The sequence below is a fragment of the Mytilus galloprovincialis genome, chromosome 4 (assembly GCF_965363235.1).
Source record: "Mytilus galloprovincialis chromosome 4, xbMytGall1.hap1.1, whole genome shotgun sequence".
In the NCBI taxonomy this organism is placed as follows: Eukaryota; Metazoa; Mollusca; class Bivalvia; order Mytilida; family Mytilidae; genus Mytilus; species Mytilus galloprovincialis.
Window position 1 is genome coordinate 35792841 of NC_134841.1, and position 22892 is coordinate 35815732.

General features: G+C 31.9%; 1 protein-coding gene across 1 annotated transcript in view; it reads left to right on the plus strand.

Annotated features, from left to right (window-relative positions):
- Window positions 1-9610: 9610 nt before the first annotated feature.
- LOC143072005 (antiviral innate immune response receptor RIG-I-like) overlaps window positions 9611-22892 on the plus strand; it is a 30010-nt gene continuing 16728 nt past the window's right edge. The window contains exons 1-11 of the mRNA XM_076246751.1: window positions 9611-9752; window positions 10181-10480; window positions 11395-11646; window positions 15179-15316; window positions 16131-16265; window positions 16644-16985; window positions 17878-17994; window positions 19109-19294; window positions 19477-19661; window positions 20446-20627; window positions 21605-21800. Of these exons, the coding sequence (XP_076102866.1) occupies window positions 9620-9752; window positions 10181-10480; window positions 11395-11646; window positions 15179-15316; window positions 16131-16265; window positions 16644-16985; window positions 17878-17994; window positions 19109-19294; window positions 19477-19661; window positions 20446-20627; window positions 21605-21800 (2166 nt within the window). The 5' untranslated portion in view covers window positions 9611-9619. The remainder of the gene's footprint in view (window positions 9753-10180; window positions 10481-11394; window positions 11647-15178; window positions 15317-16130; window positions 16266-16643; window positions 16986-17877; window positions 17995-19108; window positions 19295-19476; window positions 19662-20445; window positions 20628-21604; window positions 21801-22892) is intronic.

Genomic DNA, 22892 nt, shown 5'->3' on the forward strand with positions numbered 1-22892 from the left:
CTGTACCAAGTCAGGAAAATGGCCAGTGTTATATTATAGTTTGCTTCTATGTGTTTTACATTTTAGTGTTGTGTTTCTGTTGTGTCGTAGTTCTCCTCTTATATGATATTTGATGTGTTTCCCTCAGTTTTAGTTTGTAACCCGGATTTGTTTTTTTCACAATCGATTTATGAATTTCGAACAGCGGTATACTACTGCTGCCTTTATTTACAACACTTGTTAACTTGATGATGTGTTTTTTTTCGTTTTAGCATCAAGAATTTTTTTTAAATACTACTGAATAAAGGCATCGGCAGTTTACCGCTGTTTTATAGCAAAAAATCGATTATACGGGGGAAATAATCTGGGTTACAAACTAAATCCGCGTATAATTCATCAAATAAAATAGGAACAGTCAAAGATTTATGTTTGAAAGTTTGGCTGTTCGTGTACAATTTCAACACTGTAATTGGATCTTTGAATTATTTTGTGGCTATATCATATCTGTCATCGTTCGTTTCTTATTTTTTCACAGACGCATTAAGGACACGTTTAAAATATTTGACCATATTCTTCATGCAATTTCTTGTTCGGATAACACAACAGAATTTTACATCAGCGTTCCAATTTTTATGCATGCCATCACTTGCAATGCAGCCAGGGCGTATATACACATACCACTGACAGGGTTGCTTACAAATACTTGCAGTAAAGAGAAATTATGACGTCCATGTGTTAATGCGCTCGTCTTTTCTTAAAATAGCCAAACTAACGAAATAGCTCATTTCATCTGAATTTTTCATATGTATCAAATATTTGCAATGTCATATTTCCATCATTACCACATTTAAAAAGTAATTTTAACTTTGTGCTAAATTTTGCCTTTACCAGTCCGATATGCGGTTTAAATAAAACAAAAGAATTCGACCTCTTGTGTTTAGAAGGTAGAAAAGTGAAATGAACTTTGTATACGGTTGTCAAGATGTCACAAAAGTTACTTTCCGTAAAGTCATTATAAATATTTGCATTCACGTTGTTTAATTTTCATATTGTACAATTGTTGACAATGCAACTTGCAAACAATCGTTTTCAAAACGACCATAAGTCAAGCTGTTACGTCATTTAGGGGGTCTCCTTATAAACTGCTCCTTTTTTTGCTGGACATAGAAAAAATTGGGAAATATCTGGGAGAAATGAATTGCCAATCGTTTAAGACCATTCCCAAAGTGGCACACCTAAATTTGACATTTGGACGCAATTTCAAAGTTGGATGTTATATGACGGGGTTTTGTTAATTATTTTTTGAATTGAACACACCCGTCCTATATATGTAACATCACATGACTTTTAAGTGATTAAAACTATTTTTTTAAATAATATTTGCATGTTTGACATGTTTTTTTCTTTAACAATTACAATTACACCAACAGTCATAATTTCTGTATTATTTAAAAAAAGTTTTGTTACACATTTTGTTACACCTTAGTTATACAGGTGTCATACCACCAATTAAAAGTCCCTATCTGTTCAACCAAATTTTACAATTTTCACAGCTTTCTAAATATTTTACCTTAAGTTTAACTTCATAGAAACCAGGTATATCCTGAATCGTACATGTATCAGCTTTCTACATGCCAATTTTCAACAGGTGTTCAAAATCATATAAAAAAGAAAAGGTCTTCCGAATAGAGGTACCACTAAAAATAACCCCGGGTTTTCTGGAAATCTTAAATTAGTATACTATGGAGCGCATTAATCCTCAATTTTGAATGCAAACTCATAAACAAGTCAATTTTAGCTCAAAATGGTCTCAATATATTTCTCTTTCACCAAAAGTTTCATTTCTGCCAATTTGTTGGTTAGTTTAAGTAAACAATGACACCAAATGCACTATTTTTTGTCCGAGTAGGCCTACTTTCACATACGTTCTAAATTTGAGGGAGTAATTGGTGGTATGACACCTACAGTAACCCGGATTGGTTGACCATTGTGAAGTTGAGTTTTTGGGGTAGCATAAACTTATATCGTTGTACTCCTTTGGTTTGTGTTAACCAATTGTCGTTCGGAATTATTTTTTATACGTCATTTATTTATCTTGCAATTTCTTGTAATTTAGTTTGCGTCTTATTTCGTTGGTGTCATATTCACCGTGCGGCCTTCAACAATGAGCAAAGCCCATACCGCATAGTCAGCTATAAAAGGCTCACATATAACAAAGTAAAACAATTCAAACGAGAAAACTAACGGCCTTATTTATATATAAAAAAATGAACGAAAAACAAATATGTAACACATAAACAAACAACAACCACTGAATTACAGGCTCCTGACTTGGGACAGGCACATACATAAATAATGTGGCGGGGTTAAACATGTTAGCGGGATCTATGTTTGTGTTCGATCATACAGTATAATAAGTCGGTAGTTGCCCGCGAATGGATTTTTTTTATTCTTTGCGTCTTATTTGTTGATTGCAGTTGGTTTTTGTTTTGTGTCATGTGGAGATATGATGTGATTTTGTTTTTGTTTTGATGTGTTTGCATTTTAAATTGGGATTGCACCGAGTTATTTCATGATTTCTTTTGTGTATATTTTCGATACATTTTTAGTCTATTTTATAGTACTTACAATTGTCCGGCGACATAATGTGATACTTTTTTTGTTCGCCAATATTATTCATACGATTTGAATTTACTATTTATATCTTTTTCTTTTCTTATTAGTTTACCTAGAGTCGAAAATTTGCAAGACATTAAGAGTCTTTACTTATTTAACCGTTTTACATTAGACTCGATTTTCTCAAACACCTCTCCCTAGTTTTCAAGAATATCAAAGTTCCCTTATATTAATTTTTATCGTATACGGTGGCTCACTCTATTTTTCTCATACTTGCTCACTATAACAAGTCAAGTACTATAGTAGTACACCGGTGTCTTCATATTTCATGTACTGCACATGCGTATATATATTACTCGAGTGAAACATGCAGACAATACTCTACTAAAGCAAGCCAGGAAACAATCCATCAACAAGGAATTAAGACTGAGCTAAGGGGAGCTCGCTCCAGTATTGCTCCAGTGATTCCCTATGTTTAATCAAACATATTTCCCCGACGAAAGCCCCCCCCCCCCCTCCGCCTATATTCTTGAAAACGTTGTTATACATACTTATCTCCATGTTATTGTCTCAAGTCTTCAGTCTCTGCACCGAACTCTTACAATCAACCAAATCGTTGCTAAGACGGTGCTTAAAAGAGCAGCGGCTTGGGTTAAAATTGTACTTACTAGATAGTCTTTGATAATATTTTACAGTTTTGTACAAGAGTAATGTTTGGCATGCTTAAACCTTTGGGATATTTTGTAAGTTGAAAAATGAATATACTAAAGACCTTTTTTGGGTATTAACATTTGCGGTTGACTGGCATATTTTATGTAGAATGTACAACCTGTTTTATTTTAAAAAAAAATGATTCTAAAAGATAACGAAAATTAAGCATATGCTCTTTTAACTGTTCTTGAACAGGGCTCCAATTTTAAAAAAAAGGAAGAGTTCAGATGATCAAGTTCTTTGAAGAAGGAGGAAAGGGGAAACCAATAGCACTGCTATATCATCTCAGAAATTATATAAATTATTACCATTAGTATTACAAGACTATGAAGGATGCATTCACATCTCTTCTGTTATGGAGACGTTTGACAAATTCTGTATATAAAAAAACAAGTTCCTTTTGTGACATAACTTTATTCATATAGATTATTTCTCCTACATATCTTTATATATTGCTTTCTTTAGTTCAAATTGAAATCTCAGATAAGCATCTGGTACTTTAAAACCTCTACTCTCTGTTCCATGCCTCTGGTCGACATGTGTACTTCAGAATAATTACGGAATTCAATACTCATTCTGTAAACAAATATTGTAGGATGTGTTAGTGTCGAATCCTGAAATTTGTAAGGTATTTTGGTGTTTTAAAAGCCCCTCCCCTTTTTTTTTAATATACACCACAAAAAAAAACAACATTTAGTTAGGATAAAGTACTAATAAACGATAGTCCTATAATCTAAGGCTTCAGAGTTTCATATCTTTAAGATTCAACATGTTTATCGGATTGTTTTTTACTATCAATGTTGAACCGTTCATTTTTATCGGATTTTTTTAACTACCAATGTTGAACCGTTGAACCGTTGAACATTGATAGTTAATAACAAACATTCGATAAAAAATGTTGAATGTTAATGATATGAACCTCTTACATTTACATTCAACGGTTTTATCGGATTTTTTTTTACAATGAACCGTTCAACATCAATAGTAAAAAAAATCCGATATACAAACGTTGAATATAAGTAATATGAACCTCCGAAGTTTATATAATAGCATATTACGGTAAATATAATAATTAAAATTCAGTTAATTTAGTGTGGGAGGCTATTTTAATCCACTTTCTGAGTGTGTATTAAATAATGTTACAATGTAACAAACCTATCAAACACACCGTGAAAAATAACATTATCTCCCCTGGAAATGCTTAAAAACAAGACAAAAAACTGCTACCTTTTTTTTCTCTATATCACATAATTATGAAAACACATTACATAGATAGGGAATATTGTGCTTGTGTACACGTTTAAATGTGTAGGTGGCACACTCAGAACGATCGTCTCTAGATTTTTTTTTTAAATTCGTTCCGGCCTTTCCGGGTTCACGTAGCAACACGTTTCTTTCCTTTCCAGCAATTCCTGATTATCAATAAATCCAAAACATGCATTTATCACAAAGCAACAACTATTAAACAACTCACCTATACCAATGGTGATCGTCTAATTCCTAGCTGATTCCTTTAATCGTACCTTTCTTGACGACACCCATCGTTGTAGCGTCTACCATTGGAGGTAGCGAAATTACATGATTTTACAGGAGAGCGAAATAAACAAGGGGAGCAATTTTATAGAACCGCATTCCGGACTGTTACGTGATTAGAAATATGAGTGTACTAAGTTTGTCTTATATTTCAATCATGAGTTTTTCTTCATTGTTAAAATGGAAGAAAGAATAACATGCTGAAAGATATTTATATTTCTTATAATTTGTGAAGATTTATTAATTTTACATTATTATCATTGCACACAAATATTTAGAAGGTCGATTTTCTATCTTAAAATATACAGATATCATATACATTATTATTTAGAATAACATTTCAAGCAATAACAAAAAACTTAAATAATCATAAGTATTGACTTAAGTACAAAGATAGAAAGAGAAACTTTTTACAGAGTAAGGATTATATTATCGATTAAAAGGACAAAAACCTTTTTTTTAAGATTTATTTTTATTTATTATGGGGGGGGGGGGAGATTCTCATCGTAATAAATCGAGTATTAAGATAATCTATGCATGGTAATTTAAAATATTGTTTATACGTCACGTAAATTTGTGCTTTCTTATACAATAAGCGTGTAGGTTATCCATGCTTTTCAACTTTGTACTTATTTGGCTTTACAACTATTTTGATATGAGCATCACTGATGAGTCATATGTAGACGAAACGCGCTTCTGGTGTATTAAATTATTATCCTGGTACCTTTGATAACTATTTACTACTGGGTCGATGCAACTGTTGGTGGACGTTTCGTCCCCGAGGGTATCACCAGCTCAGTAGTCAGCACTTCGGTGTTGACATGAATATCAATCACATGGTCATTTTATAAATTTACTGTTACAAAAATTTGAATTTTTCGAAAAACTAAGGATTTTCGTATCCCAGGAATAAATTCCCTTAGCCGTATTTGGCACAATTTTTGGGAATTTTTGGTCCTCAATGCTCTTTAACTTTGTACTTATTTGGCTTTACAACTATTTTGATATGAGCGTCACTGATGAATCTTATGTAGACGAAACGCACGTCTGGCGTATTAAATTATAATCCTTGTACCTTTGATAACTATTTTTCCCAGTTATATTCAGTTGTGTCGCCCTTGTACATAACAATCCTTATTCTTTACAGCCTTAATCAAGTAAGGAATTAGATAAAGGTAAAAGTGTATTTATTTGTTTGTTAATGGTGCGACAAAAGTTGCAGATAGCGAGAAGTTAATAACGCAAATATTCTGATCTAACATAGGGATACAGTTCAGACGAAGTATATCTAAAATTGTAAGACATAAACAAATTATTATAATCTATTTTGTTTCCAAGAAAAGGATTATCTCCTTTTGGTTCCTAATAGTGAACACCTGAATTATCGTTCTCTTACACATGAGGACGTTGATGCTCTTGGCAAATCTATTTGCAATAAGTTCCATGGTATCAACTTTTCTATCGGCTACTTTAACTTATCGTAATTTTATGACTGTTGTTACAGGCACAGGTATTTATAACTGAATTTAAACATTAAGAATTATTTGCCTCAATTGCTGCTCTTCAACAAAATCACAATGAGGCCTTCAAAATGAATCAACAAAACTCTCAACCCACTGCAATTTTAAGATGGCCCCTAGAACCGGCTTGAGAGGAATTCTTTGCAAAAAGTAATTTAAATGTTTTTGAGTTTGGTGTGACGTCTATTTTCACTCAACTAGTACACGTTTTGTTTCGGGTCCAGCTGAAGCCCCCCCCCCTCCGGGTGCGGGATTTATTTCGCAGTGTAAAAGACCCATTGGTGGCCTTCTGCTGTTTTCTGCCCTTGGTCGTGTTGTTGTCTCTTTCACATATTTTCCATTTCCATAGCCAATTTTATGTACTATTAAAATTTTTGTTCGGACTATACAGATATACATATGCCATAAATAGAGACAACAGTAATATACCGGTGTTCAAAAGTCTTAAATCGATTGAGAGAAAACAAATCCGGGTATCAAACTAAAACTGATGGAAGCACATCAACTATAAGGAGAAAACAAAGGAGCAATTGGAACACTGAAGTGCAACAAAACAAACGCTAACATACATAGAAACGAACTTTATTCAGTGGTTGTCCATTGTTGATTTGTTTTTTGTACATAATTTAGGCTGTTAGTTTTCTCGATTGAAGTGTTTTACACTTGTCATTTCGGGGTCTTTTATAGCTGACTATGCGGAATGGGCTTTGTTCATTGTTGAAGGCCGTACGGTGACCTATAGTTGTTTATTTCTGAGTCATTTGGTCTCTTGAGGAGAGTTGTATCATTGGCAATCATGCCACATCTTCTTTTTACTGCCATATTCTTGACTTGGTACAATATATTTTTTAGCCAAACCTCCCGCTCATCCTAGTTGTCAGCACTTCTGTGTTTACTTGAGTTATCATCGATTTGTTCATAATTATAAACTAACTGTTAACAAAACTTTGAATTTTTGAAAAAACTAAGGCTTTTCTACCTCAGGAATAGATTACCTTAGCTGTATTAAGTAAAACTTTTAGGAAATTTTGGTCCTCAATGCTCTTCAACTTCGTACTCTATTTGGCCTTTTAAACATTTTTTGATTCGAGCGTCACTGATGGTTCTTGTGTAGACGAAACGCGCGTCTGGCGTAAATAAAAAAATTTAGTCCTGGTATCTATGATGAGTTTATTATATGACAATGTTAAAAAAGATCGTTAAAATGACAATATTACGTGACATAAATACAGCACAAACACACGTAAGAACATTTATCACAGAAAAAACCCACACACAAATAATATAATAGTCGAAACAACATGCAAAACGAAGAGCATCAACGAACATCTTCCATCAACGAGAGACACCACAGGACATCACAAACAGTGACGTACTTATATAAAAATGTATAGTGTTTTAACAAAATCTACTTTCAGATAGAAAAGTGAAGTTATGGCAGTTGCACTATTTTCAAAAGATGTAGAAGTACATGGATCGGCTGTGATGGTGGTTTTAGATACTTATCCTCGCATGATTATAGAAATAATTAGCAACCAATGGCCACCAAAGCAAGTATTTAAGCTGACACAAAATGAAAAAGATCAATCTTTTATGCGAAAAATAACACCATTACAGAGACAAATGATTTCGAAACTAGACACTTCTGGATATATTAACCTCGACGTATCATGCATATATAAATTGATTAGACATTTCAACCTTCTGCCAGTTCCAAAACAAGGATGGGGAAATAAACCATCAATTCATGACACTCAGGAAGGGGATGATGTTGAAAGAATGAAAATATATCGCAACGATATTTTGCATCGGCCTCGAGGTGGTTTGTCTGAACAAGAGGGAAAACGCTTTTTCCAAGAGAGTTATGAGATGGCAAAGCGTTTGGACATCAGTATTGGTTCACCTATGAATGGGTTTGAGAGTAAAATTAAGGCTATACAGTGTTTTAGTGTCGACAGGCAAAAATATGTCGAAGCTCTTGAAAAATGTGCTGAGTATCAAGGTAGTATATATGTTGTGTACAATATGTAAGTTTGTACAAATTATAATTTGTACATGGTTTTTGTACAAGGTATAAGTTTTTTGACATATACCTTCTTGCACCTGGTTATACAGGTTTATCTTCAAAAATGTCCCAGTTTAATGTTTTAAATTCAAACTTATATACTTTAACCTAACATGTAGTGCTATTCTCTTTGTCCTCAAACTAGAAATGAGGAAACCTGAACGGTTTAAATTCTAATTTTATTTTGCTCCTTATACCATTTTCATATCCATGAAAAGTCTTTTTTTGTGGTCGTATAATGTTTTTGTATCAATGCTCAGTATTAGATTGTATCATCTAGTTATGAAAATATGACAGAAATATGCTAAACAAAAGACTGCGTGCTTGCATCATCCATTTGTGTTAAGGCTAAAAGTAATAATACTATAAAAGAAGGGCGAAAGATTAATAAATCATAAATCGAAAAAACATTACAACGTAATGACTCAAAAGAAAAAGACAAACAGACAAACAATCACAAAACACAACAACGAAAAATGAAGACTAAGTAAGACTAACCCCACTTAAAAATGGGTGTGATCTTCTCAGGTGTTCCGGATATGTACGCAGACCTTGCTTCACATGTGGCACCGTTAACAGTCAACCAACTCGCGGTGACATCAGTAAAATTTACGAAGGAATGACTTCAACTTCACCATTTGGAACTCCTGGTTTTAAAGCTTTCTTGTGAGCAGCAATCCTATATCAAGAAAATCACGATATGAAATACAAGCCAGAGAATATCGTATCAATTAGGAGATATGTTTTTCATATGCAGGCGCTGCTGGAATGTTTCTACATAGAAATAGAAAGTTTACAATTAGGGAGCTGTGATATCGCTTTTGTCGTATAGTTTTGTTCTCAACCGACCCCCATTGTCAATTTCTAGATGTACGTCAAAATATGTATAATCTGTGAATATGGTTTCTTCACTGATGAGTCTTATGTAGACGAAACAAGCGTCTGGTGTACCAAATTATAATCCTGGTACCTTTGATAACTATTCTTCAATATTCGAAAGTCGTATATGTAAAGATACATAAATGTTATGTTATGAATTATAAGTAGCACTGTCCTATTTTGATAGGTGCATTAATCAAACAGCAATTTGTGAATAATTTGTTTGTGAGCAATACTATAAGAATACTTTTAAATGTCATTTATTTAATGAAAAGCTCTAATGCATTAATATATTTTGTTCTATTTAGGTATACACATGATAAATATAACCAATTTATTTTTCAATATAGCACAGCTACAGGAAACACGAGACACGTCAAGTGTTGATCTCTATTATGGAAATGATATTATGATGAAACTAGGTAGTTCAGACAACCAAAACACAAGCGGTATGTTAATTAAACGCATATTGATTGAAAGATTGTTAGTATTGCAAACGCATAATAAAGGTAATGGAGTTGAATTTTGTATTCTAGTTTGCAACAACCAGCCTAGTCGGCAATATTCAAAGATATACAGATGCTGTTATATAGCCATTTGCTATTGTAAACTTTCAAAAATAATTCCAAATTCAGAAATATATCTCTTGTATAGCTCAATTTATTTATAACTTTGACTTACTTAAATCTTTTCAGCTCTCTTTTGGTGTTTTAAATATTTTTTTCCTCGAGCATCCTGAAAGTGACTTTTATTGCAACTATGTTTACTCAAGTAATGAAGCATTTTATAAGAAGCCAGTGTAGACTTCAAAAATATTTGTGAATTGTGATAATAAAAAAACCCACAAATGCAATGTATTTTTGATTGTTTGTTTCAGGTGACAGTCAGTGTTCAATTTATATTAGGGACCAAAGTCTGGATGTAAATGCAGTCATACAAAAAATAGATTATATAAAGAAAACACTCGAAGAAGGACCATATAATGTTATAAAACTAGATGGAGCTGAGAGTGGAAGTCTAATTCTACATATTTCAATACCTAATAGTTGTTTCATTTCACAGAAAACACTTCATGATTCTCTGCAATCCTTTCTACGTCATTTTTTTCTGATTGCGGAGATTCGATACAAGACTGGACTAATAATAGTGTTAGCAGAGTCTGATAGATATACAGCAGGTGTTTGATTATAATCTTTACTTTAATGATTTGAAAAGTCAGTTATATATGACCCAAGATTACCCCTGATGAGTACGCAAGTTAACGCAATCGTTGAATTACGCTCTTGATTTTGATTTCCGATACTAAAGATTTATATAGTTTGAAATTGTTCGAAATATTCCTTCAAAATTAACTGCACCGGCATTACTGTTTAACGAGCACACAAAACTCTAACTCAGCAAGTTAAGACGATATATTGTAAAACCAAGTACTAAATACAAATACTGCACACTACAGCTACCAACAGTAAAACTATTCACTTTAACAACGTAATACAAAACGGCAAATGAACTGTTGCCTGCTCTATAGTCGGGTTGTTGTCGCTTTGACACATTCCCCATGTCCTTTCTCAATTTTATTTGAAGTTAAATCGAAATGTAACTACTACTATCGTGAGCCAGCTAAGGTCAGGACAGCTTGATACTGAGCTATGAAAACAAATTCCAAGAAACAACACTTCTAAGAGTTTCTTGTAGCTGCGTATTAAAATTTAAATGAAATTGGCAGCATTTATGAAAAATCAGAAAGAATGAAAAATCGCCAGAGTTTGAGTATATATTTTTAAAATGTTTTAGTTTTTATTATATAGACGCCATTAAAACAGATAATTGCTTTTTTACCACATTTTCCTTTGATCTTACTGACTGACAATTTCCAGTGTCGTCATAGATAAAATAGCGATAAACAGACTATCATTGGTCATCTCGACTCGATTGCTTTTCTCACTTTTGCCGTGCCGGCTCAAGCGACCAACATTAATCCATAAACGTAGGTTGATAATTACTTTTAATATCTAAGCAGTTGGGTTCTCTTTCATGTAAAAGTCTCTTGTAGATAAACTATTGCTATTAATCCATGTATGTGTATTGCAGATGACGATGAACAAGACTTGGAATTTCTCCTTGAAAAGCCTTTGCCAATATTAAAACTTAATGTGAACGTTCTTAATTCAGCTTTCCAAAATGAAAATATTTTATACAAAGAGGTTAACAGATTTGTTACTGGAATGTATGATGCGATGGATAATAATGGGGTGCCAGTAAACGGTTCACAACGAGAGGTTATGATGTTAACTGGACCAGAAAAAGATCTAAAAGGGCATTTAAAGAAGCCATACATGGATGGTAAATCAAGATTTAATATCATTTGCATAATACCCAGCTAGGAAATTGAAAATAATAAGATGTTGGTAATACCTCAATTGTATATTGATGTGACACAATCACACGATTAAACTATAAAATGGCATTTTTAGGGTCTAAAACGGTCTTTAATTATATACAAGTGTCAAAAATATGTGTCAAGATAAGTTGTGAATAAATCTTACATATAGGTTAATAGCACCAGAATTCATTTTAAAGATAAATCAGGACGATACATAAAAAATCAAGGCTGGAGATTCGGATTAGCCTGGCACATTTTCGTGTTTATAACTTAATAATGATATATTCAATAACAATTGACAAAGATAATGCTATAAAAAAATAACAAGATATTGTTGCAGTTATGACAGCTAACAGAGATCAACATAATAAAGTCATAGCAAGAACAGACACACAAATGTCATGCAATCATAATTTGTAAAGTGAGCTTCCATGTCACTTTTAGAAATTATACATTTCTTTTAGTTAGCAAAGAACAAATAAATTGTGTAATTAAGGTAGTTCAGGGGTATAGAAAAAAATGACAGAATTTTCTAATACTTTCCGAAAAATGAAGATTTTACCATGCTTATTTGAAAAAATGATCAAAAGTATGGGTCACCGCGCTTTTTTGCACGGTACGAGTCGTTCAAAATTGCCAAAATTTGCTTAGATTGTTCATTTAAAAACCATTATTGTGCATAAAATGAAATCTATGGGACAGAATTTTGAAATAAAATATGAGAAGATATGTTTTATAATATATTTTAAGAAAATAAAAAGAAAAAATGGTGTCAGCGAACTTGTTTTCTTGCTTTATATAAAAATGAAAATTTCCCTATGAATCCAGTATACATTTTGTACTAAAAGAGTTATCTCCCCTTAAATGGTTTATTTGAAAAAATAATAATAAAAGCATAAACATTTAGTATTTGTTAAAAACATTTTCGATAATGCAATGAATTACTTACTTTATTTTATTTTAAAAAACCCCAGTGTAACCAAAAAATTGCAAATCTGTCTCTAAATTTGCAGATTTGGACAAAGAACTAGATCAATTACTTACTGTGATTGTACAATTCAAGTTGGCGGTATACTCCTGAACTACCTTAAAAACTGTAACCTATAACAACATACGATTTTCCCTTGAAATGTTGTGAGCACGACCAACTTCATTATTCAGTAAAGTAATGATCTACTACGTAGTTTAGTGCAAACATTTGTATTCAAACCATATCTTAAGTTATCCTGAAAACAAAATTATTTTTAAATGATCACACAGTTTATCGAATTATTCATACTAGCAACCAAGTTCTGGTAGTACTGATTGTTTATGACAAAACTTAATATATTCAAAAGATACGTATAGCTAGCTAAGTAATTATATTTAATTCACCTTTTTCTTCATAGAGTTTATAGCTTTAATACATTAATTATTTAATCAATGTATTAACCTATCACAACGGGATACGTCCATCTTATCAAAATGAACAACTCGGTTTATTTTTAACGAATCAAATATTTTAAGTTTCTTATCGAGCTTGCTGTTGACAAGGTTTACATTAGATTGAAAATTCTTGTCATATCGAAAATGAAGTAAAGAATACAGTCTTGCCGCAGATCTTGACTTACAGTTAGAAATTGATAATTAGGATCGGTTGAAATTAAAAGAGATGGTTTTATCTTCCAAATTGGGTGAACATCGTCTACATTTACAAGATAGCATATCCAGGTGTAATGATAAGTCGTTATCCTAAGGCTATTTTTTTCTTATTTTTTCTGTACACTTAGCTTTCATTTTTTATTACCATGCATTGTCAAGCTTGGTAACTCATAATTATTTGTCAGTAACTAAATGTACGATGCTGTCCCATACTGAACCTTCTGACCTTGTTTGTTTACATTTAAATTTCAATGGCGTCAAAATCACGTGATGTCAATTCGTTTTACCCAATCAAATTGCTCTACTGTCAATTAGGGGATTTTCGAGTCTACGGCAATTACGTTATTTTTTTGTGGGATATTGCTTCAAAATACTTTGCAATAATTTTGGGTTTTATTCAACAGGAAAACTCTTTTTTTGCCATCCCTTTTGACATCAATGGAATTCTGTATGAATATTTATCTACAGTCATGATGGTCAGAATATCGATCTTTTTATAATGAATAAAAAGAAATTCTATGAAAAATAAATGTAAATTATTTTTCATTAACCTACTCTATATTCCTGTACAAAATTATGGCATGGGCATCGTTTTTTCAATTAGTTTTCCTTTCATTTTGGTTGGGCTTTTTTCGCGGGAAAATCGCGAAAGACGTAAGGAGCATGTCATTCTAAAATTCCTAAAAATACGATTTGCTTGACCTGTATTGCCTGCCACAAGATTGATGACGCTGAATGGAATGTACACAAAGCAATGGAGGCCGGAAGTGGGATTTTGTGAAGTTCTAGAATGTTTTTAGACATTCGGAAGTCGGGATTGAAACGGGCATTAGAAATTTGGCATTTTTTAGCAATAATTGAGAACAACAATGAAAACTTACCTTCAGAAATGTTTTTTTATTCAAAAGTGCAGAAAAAACGTATTCTACATTGTTTTTCTACGCCGGAAGTAGCGTAGTGACGTCAATGCGGAGTTTCCCCGTGTGTTAAGTTCATACACAAATACCTAACGAACTGAAAAGATGAACGATTTTAGACTACGGTATGATATATGTCCCAGTTGATATTCCAGATTTTACATTCCTATCATGATTTCCCTGATTTCTTTGATAGAAAGTTGCTGCTTACAAGTAAGCAATTAAATCGATAGTACAAAGTGGTGAAGTTGAATTCATCATTTTATAGCCACAATCAGCAGTTGGTTGATCATTCTTGAATTTTTGTTTCACAGATGACGACGGATCAATATTTAAATGATCGTAACAACAATCCCGTCCTTTTCTCTACGAATGTGACCTACGAATTAGACTTATCCCCGAGTTTGTACTTACATAAGCAACAATACGGGTTCCATATGTTTAGCGGGATCTGCTTAACGTTCCGGAGCACCTTAGATTATCCCATGATTTTGGTTGGGTTGTTGTAAATCAGTCGTTAAATTTCTATGTATCTGTTTGTATAGTACTGTTTGCATTTTGTCGTTTTTCGTTTTTGCCGTGGTGTTGTCAGTTGTTTTAGACTTTAAGAGTGTGAATATTCTTTCAATATCTTTTGCTAATCTTTTGTTATGACGCTTGTTTGAGAAAATTCAATAAGATAACGTTTTATAACATTACAAGTTCGTCGCGACTGAAACTTTATGGTACTCATGAAGTCAACAAGAAGCAAATTCATGTATCAATTGAGAGCTTCAAAACATTAATGGAATACTATTATGCAACTCAGTCAAAATCAAGATGAATTGTCTCCGAGCTATAGTTATAAAGAAGTTATAAAATAAAAAATGAAAACGTAGCACTGTGTTTATGTTGTAAAAATAATACATATGTTTCTATGTTTCCACACTTACAGCCTTACAGGATAATATTATCGACGTAAACACTGATTACCATTGGAGAAGGTTTATTATGGAGCTGTGTTACGGACAAATCGTTAAAAATGTGATACCATCTGGTTTATTACCAAATTTAGGAGTTATATTTAGTACTGGTATGTTTATATCCTTAGAATCGTGTTGTATAAATTTTATAGTTCGCATGTTGCATGCATTTTATAGTCCGATTAATTGTAATAATAATTAAGCAGATAATGTATCTTGACTTTGAATTATAAAGAAAGACAAAAAGGGTATGGAAAGTTTAATTCAGCTTCTTGCACTAGTATGAACTACGCATGAATTTTATCTGGCACAGAAATTTAACCATGTCTGTCATACATAAAGAACGGACAATTTTTACAAAGTTTCAATAAGTGCTAACATGCTTTCAGTCCATTAGCAGACTTTAAACTATAAAAGATAACGATTGGAACAAAATTCATAACAAGATGTTTGTTTTAATGTTGCAAATAGTTGTGTTACTAAAAGTAATTGGAATGTTATATATATATATAGTATTAATTTGCTGGCAATAAATAAAAATAGCGTTAATACCAAATAGATCGAAAGCATTAATCATTTGTAACGAGATTTAAGTATTGTTAATAAAATGTTTTTTTGAAAGTACAAAAAAAAAAAAAAAAAAATACGCAAGATTTGGTCATGAAATGATAAGTCCAAAATAAAAGAATATACCAATGAGTTCAGACAGCAGTCGGTTTTAGAATCTTTGAATTATTTTTGTTTTACTTTTTAGATACGTTTTCTCCAAAAGAAACATAAAATACTGTCCATACATTTTTTGAAATGAAAATAATACAGCTTTGATTTGCTTCCTTTTGAGCGCATTTCTGGAATGATTTGACAAATTGAATAACATCTGAACTATTTGCATGTCTTTGAGTTAATGTTACTGCTAAATTTCAGACGAAAAAAGGTACATTAGATCACTTGAGAGAATGGAATCGTCCCAAAGAGCAATGGTCCGTTTACTGGAAATATTAGACCATTATGATAATAAAGGAAAATGGCAGATCTTCAAGGAAGCATTAATTGAAAATGGTAGTAGATCGCTATATTTCCAATAACATCCACAGATATACATTTTCAGCCAATCTTTCTAACTAGAAATGTAAAATGCAAAGTGTTCTACACTTAACATCAAACAGAGCGAAATAATAATATAAAAATGTTCAAGTATGACACCAATTATCGAATAGTTTGAAATAAATATTGTTTACAATTTTTCCTATAGAAAACAGACTTTATCAAATCTATAAAACATTTTCAAAATATCTTTATATGGAAGGAATGAATAACAAAACTTGGTTGTATTGCTTGATGTATTGTTATTTGATTATCGAAATTCACACCACATGCAATAAGATTTTAACCGTAATTGTTTTACCAATATGCTAATACACAATATTTGCTTTACAGATTATCAATGGCTAGTTGACTTTATCGAGGGTGATTGTGTAAACTATGAAGATACACACACTTGGGAGCTTTTGATAAATGTGTTCCAGAAGACACTGTCTGCAAATATTAAACCAAATGAAATTTTACCATATTTAAAAGAAAAGTCTGTAATAAGTGACAAAGACTTAGCAGAGGTAGAACAGATGTGTAAATTGTATGGTGAAAATGTAGCTGTGTTTCAACTCCTGACGTATCTTCCAAAATGCAAGCATAATGCTTGGTACCCTGAATTCATAAATATCCTTTATGAAAATGGATATTCATATGTTGTAAAAGAAATCGATCGAGAGAATTATGAAAGTAAGGAAACTCAAACAAAATATTTAAATATTGTGAAGAAGATTTGAAAATAAATAGAATTGCATACTTTTTCTACAAATATCTGTAAAAAGACGTCTCGAAATATTCATTGAATAAATATTAAATTGATTTAACAGATGGGTCACCATTTATTTTAAGTGTTTCCTGTTTTTTTGTTTGTAAATTTTTACTACCGTCATGCAAATTATCATCTTGAGCCTTTCTTAAATATTTTTTTTTTTAAATTTTAATAAAGGAGTAGGTACAGTAAGGGCCGATTTTGGCCTCAAATTTCAGGTTCATCTGACGAAAGCTTTTGGACACTTTATAAACACTTATGTGTCTATTTCAGTTGATTCAATTAGTTTATGTGAAAGATTTTAACTGATTTAGTCATTAAAAACGCTACGATTCAAGCTTAAATATGAAAAATCTATCAAATATGCCAAAAAATGTCACTTTCCAGATTTTTTTGTCAGAAATGAAAGTGGTCGCGTGCGTGTTCATCCTCAACCTTTATATATGTTATGTATTATCATCAAATACAACTTACATTTCAATATTAAGAATGAACACAAATGCGGCCAATTTCATTTAAGACAGAAACCGTCCAAAATTTAACTAAAATGCAAAAGTTGTGAAAATTTCAGTAAATTAGCATGACTTAATGATGCTAGTACCCGATATTTGTGCATTGTAATGTCAAAAACAGCCCATATGTATGTAGCAGAAGCATTTAACTTTCTAATAAATAATAAAAATTTTCAATTTTGTAAAACTGCTATATTTTGGGGCCAAAAAGGGGTCTTACCGGAGCTACTCCTTTTATTCTTTGTTGTTCCTTCAACTTTTTGCTCTGAAGTGATTATTGAACATTATGTATCTTTTGCAGACCTACAAGTTCTTGGTCCTGCCTTATTTGATAGCATCGATGTTGTTAAGACATCCCAACGCAATGAACAATATCAAATTAACATGGAGTATGAAACAAAAGAAAACTCCATGTCAGGTAAAATCAAGTGTTCAAATGTTTGAAACCCTCGATTTGAGTAATAATAAAAGATACCACAACGTTCGACAAACACTGAATTACAAGCTTGTGATGAACGCGTGGAACAACAGATGTAGAATGAAGTGGGGTTAAACCTGTTCTTAACCCTACCTTTACCTTGAGACGTAGTGGTATAACAGCATAATGAAAGATCAATTGTAAATAAAGGCAACAGTAGTATACCGCTGTTCGAAATTCATAAATCGATTAGGAAAAATAATAAATCCGGGTTACAAACTAAAACTGATGGAAACGCATCAAATAAAAGAGGAGAACTACGACACAACAGAAACACAACATTAAAATGTAACACACACATAAACGAACTATAATATAACAATGGCCATTTTGCAAAGTTCATCTTGCATTTGTCAATTACATTTTACGTCCGGCTACGCCAGGTAAGATTATTGTTTATCTTACCAAAAAAAAAATTAGATTAGTCGTTTTTGAATATATTTATGACAATTAATGCCAAACCAAAGTAGTCATTACATAAAGTCAGAATGTGTCCGATATGCCTATGTTTGGACACCAAAAGTCAATACGATCGTTGTAAGGTCAAATGCGTCTACCTAACAAAATTAGTATCTCATAATGTTACGAATTGAAGTAAAGATATTTTTTTAACTTATAAATATTACTTGGGACAGAATGATTTTTATATTTTGTATCATTTGTAAGTCAGTTAGTTGTTCTAATGCAATTGAATGAATTGTTCCGTAATGTCATATTCTCCAAAATTAGGAATAGGGTTTATGATATTTATTCACCAAAGTACATAACCTTATTCATAAAATAGTTCATGTTTATTGTCATTGAAGCAATTTATACTACACAACAGAATCCTCCTTGTACATCCTTGTTAAAGTAATGAACAACTCCAAAACAATTTGCTTGAATTTTCTTTAGATTATGAAGGAATTTGAATTTTGTTCAATGATTCTAAGTTTGCTCTGGCTAATACTCGATTGAATACATAAACAAAATACAAGGTGTATTTCATTTTCCTTAGAAGATCAAAAGATGATTCAATAAAAGGATTAAAATTTTTCTTAATTTCTATTAATAGATAGAGAAAAGTCAGAAATGTCCAACATCATACTGAGTTCAAATGAAAGATTAGCACAAGATGAGTGGTTCAATTTACACAAGTCTACAATGCAGGAATTGTCTATTGATGAAGCTGATAAAAGTACCAGAGAAAAACAATTAGCTCGGTCTTCACAGACACAACTAACTAACACCGAAAAGAAAGGTAAATCTTATCAGAACCTTCCGTTCATTCCAGACACAATAGTGTATGATACCCGGTCATATGCAGGTAAAAGTAGATAGATGATTACTTGATGTGCAATAAAGCTGACGTTTCCATAGCAGTACTGTTTTGAAAGGAAATTAAAACATAAACCATCTTTTGTTTAGTTTTTACCTTTTCAGTTGTTGAAGAGATGGCAGCCGAAGGCTATGACTATGATGATGATGGACTAGGTCAACAAAAGGAACCATTAAGATTAAGGAGTTACCAAGAAGAACTAGCAGCACCAGGATTACAGGGCAAAAATTGTATTATTGTGGCACCTGCTGGTAGTGGCAAGACACATGTGGCCCTTAAAATCATACAGGTAAGGTGAATACCACATAAAATGTAAACTATTCATTTTCCAATGCAAACCCATTCATGCAAGAAATTTTAAATGATACATGATCCATTAGTAAATATGATGACACAAAATACGTCTATTGACTTAAATATGTATGAGATATTATGGTTCCTTAATTAAAACAAGGTTAATTGAAACATAATCAACGAAATAATTGCTTGAATATTTTATCCAAGATTTATTGATACGCTCAGACACATAAATGTGTAACGTGAGGTCAGGGTGTAATACATAAACAATTGAATGACGAAATTATCATACAGTACTATTTAAACACATATAATCTTACATTTGTAAATATTTAAGAATTCACAAGCAATTTTCTTGATAAAAATTGAAAGTCGTTTATAGACTTCAATGTTATATATGGACAATAATCCTTCAATTTTAATGTATTACTGATTAATAGTATAATATCTAGGTAAGTATTGGTTTCTATAATTTACAATAGAATCATGTTGACATCAAATAAAACATGAAATTCATCACCAATAAATTTATGACATAAAGTACATAGACTCTCTGGTCTAGGTATATTTTACCAACGGCCTGTCTCGATTGGAATATGTAAGTTCGAAGTCCTTAATTAAGTTACCCAGCCTCTATTCTGTTCAGATAGTCTGATCAGATAGTTTTCTAACCCAAAGTCTTTTTAAATGTCCCATAAAATTGTCCCCGAGATGAATTTTTAATAACCAAAGCTATACATGGAACTTTGTCCTATGTAAAATTGCTTATATTTCAGGAGCATATGACTCAAGTGAAAGCAAGACGTCATCCAAAAGTAATTTTCTTGGTTGAACAAGCAGCATTAGCACAACAACAAGAAAAGATATGCGCTAAATACTTATCCTGTAAAGTAAAACTTATTACGGGAGAAACACAGAGGAATGAAAGACCAAAATATTTGTCAGAATGTATTGTAAAGTATGTGTAATGTATATGTATTAAATAAGGATATCATTACTAGTTGTACAAATGTTCACTTGAGAAAAAAATACCAAATTATGTAACAACTATGGTTAATTAAAGATAACGTTGTAAAATTTAAAAACAAAAAAGCAATGTTCACCTTGCATTGAAATATATCCAAACTCTTGAGTAGCTATTTTGCAATTGCCTTGTCCTAAGAATTGTTCTTTCGTCTAGGATTTTTTTGTAACACTTCCCTCTGATACTATAAGTACTCAACATATTCATATTTTGTCAGCAGATTGACTTGTGAGCACGTTTCTATTTTTTTTTAAATACCTTCTTTCTGTTTGCTTGTACTTTAAATTCTTCAAAATGTTACATCGTTGTCAATATAATGTAATTTTGTGCAATTGTCATACAAGTGAGAAGTTAAGCTAGCTATAAAACCAGCTTTACTCCATATTTTCTTCTGGCGAAAATTCCTGTGCCAAGTCAGGAATATGACAGTTGTTGTTTATTCGTTTAATGTCTATGAACTTTGGATTTTGTCATTTGATTATGGACTTTCCATTTTTAATTTTCCTCGGAGCTCAGTATTTTTGTAATTTTACTTTTTACATGGACCTAAAGAAAAGTTCGCATGTAATATTCGATGGCATTGACATGTTCAAATATAGCTTTAAATAATCTATGTAATCAGTGACGAGTGAGTCATTGAGACAAGTTTCCAAGTTCCATCCCCCTTCAAAAAAAAAAAAAAAATAATGAAAATTAAAAATAGTTAACATTTTCTCTCTTCAAATATATAGCACTTGCAAGCTCCTGTAAAAATCTACTTTTGGCAAATACTTATGATCAACTGCTCAACACAAATTGCAGTTAAAATTTTATGACATTTATCATTAGATGATATTTGCTGAATATTTCTATTATTAAGACTCAGTTGCAGGAGAAAACAAAACAAATAAAAACAATAATGTATGTTTTAGACGTCACGTCCTGGTAGTTACACCACAATTACTAGTGAATGCCTTGTTAGAACAAGATGTAAAGATTGACGACTTTACTTTGATGGTGTTTGATGAATGTCATCATGCCCATGCTAATCATTCCTACAACCGCATCATGCAGGCATATATGGAACAAAAAATAATATACAAAGCAGAAGAGACTAAACTACCAATGGTCAGTACACTTTAAAATAGATTTCCATAAGTCTGTTTGAATAACATATAATAGTTTTAAAGACGCAAATTGAACAAAATTGACAGAAATGTTGTACAATAATAGTAGGTTATATATGTTCCAGACCAAACGAGTATTTGGACCGTACGCGTACGGTCGGACCATATGAGTATACGGGTACGGTCCAGCTGACCATACATGTTTTGGGATCATATGGGTTAAATTTAAACAAATATTTAAATCTTTATTTTTAGTTATACAAACTGTTATTACAACAAGTTGGATAACGTAGATAAGCAAACAATTGAACTTTATTTTTTGTTTAATTGTATATCCGTGAATCATACTATTGTGTTACTCTGGCCCAAGGTGACACTTGCTTCCACAAGGAACGTCATATTTTTTTACATTTACATGCATGTTCCTTTGCATATGCATTTTTTGTAAAGTTCCGAAATATTCTTAAACAATTGTCCTCCCAGATTATGTTTACTTCCGGTAACTTCAATTTCAATGAGCATACTTGACTGCAATTAATGAATTACTGACATGCTTAATACAGGAGATTAACAGATTAAATAAGCGAGATTTTTTTAAATAGTTAAAATAGTTTTTATTTCAATTACTATTATTGAAATTTTTATATTGATTTGAGATATAAGTTATGTTGATCTGTTATATATATTTGTATTTAATAAACTTGACCAACTTCTTAATATTAGTCAGACCGTACGCGTACGGTCCAAATACTCATACGGTCTGGAACATATATAAATTTGTTTTATAAATAATTCCTTTTTAGACATCCTAATGACCTATAATACCAAATGTGCTTTAATCATCACTTGGCGTCCGTCGTCATCATCTGTCGTCGTACGTTAACGTTTTCTAAAAAATCTGTTTCTTGAAAACCACTTGACCAAAGTTAACGAAACTTGGCCATAATTATCATTTGGGTCTCTAGTTGTGTCCAACATAGAGACCGACATGGCTTAGAATAGAACAAAGGGATAAAATTCAATCTTCGCCAATGTTTTATAAATCGCAATAGATAGAGAAAATTTGACAAGGAAAATGATGAGCTCTAACTAT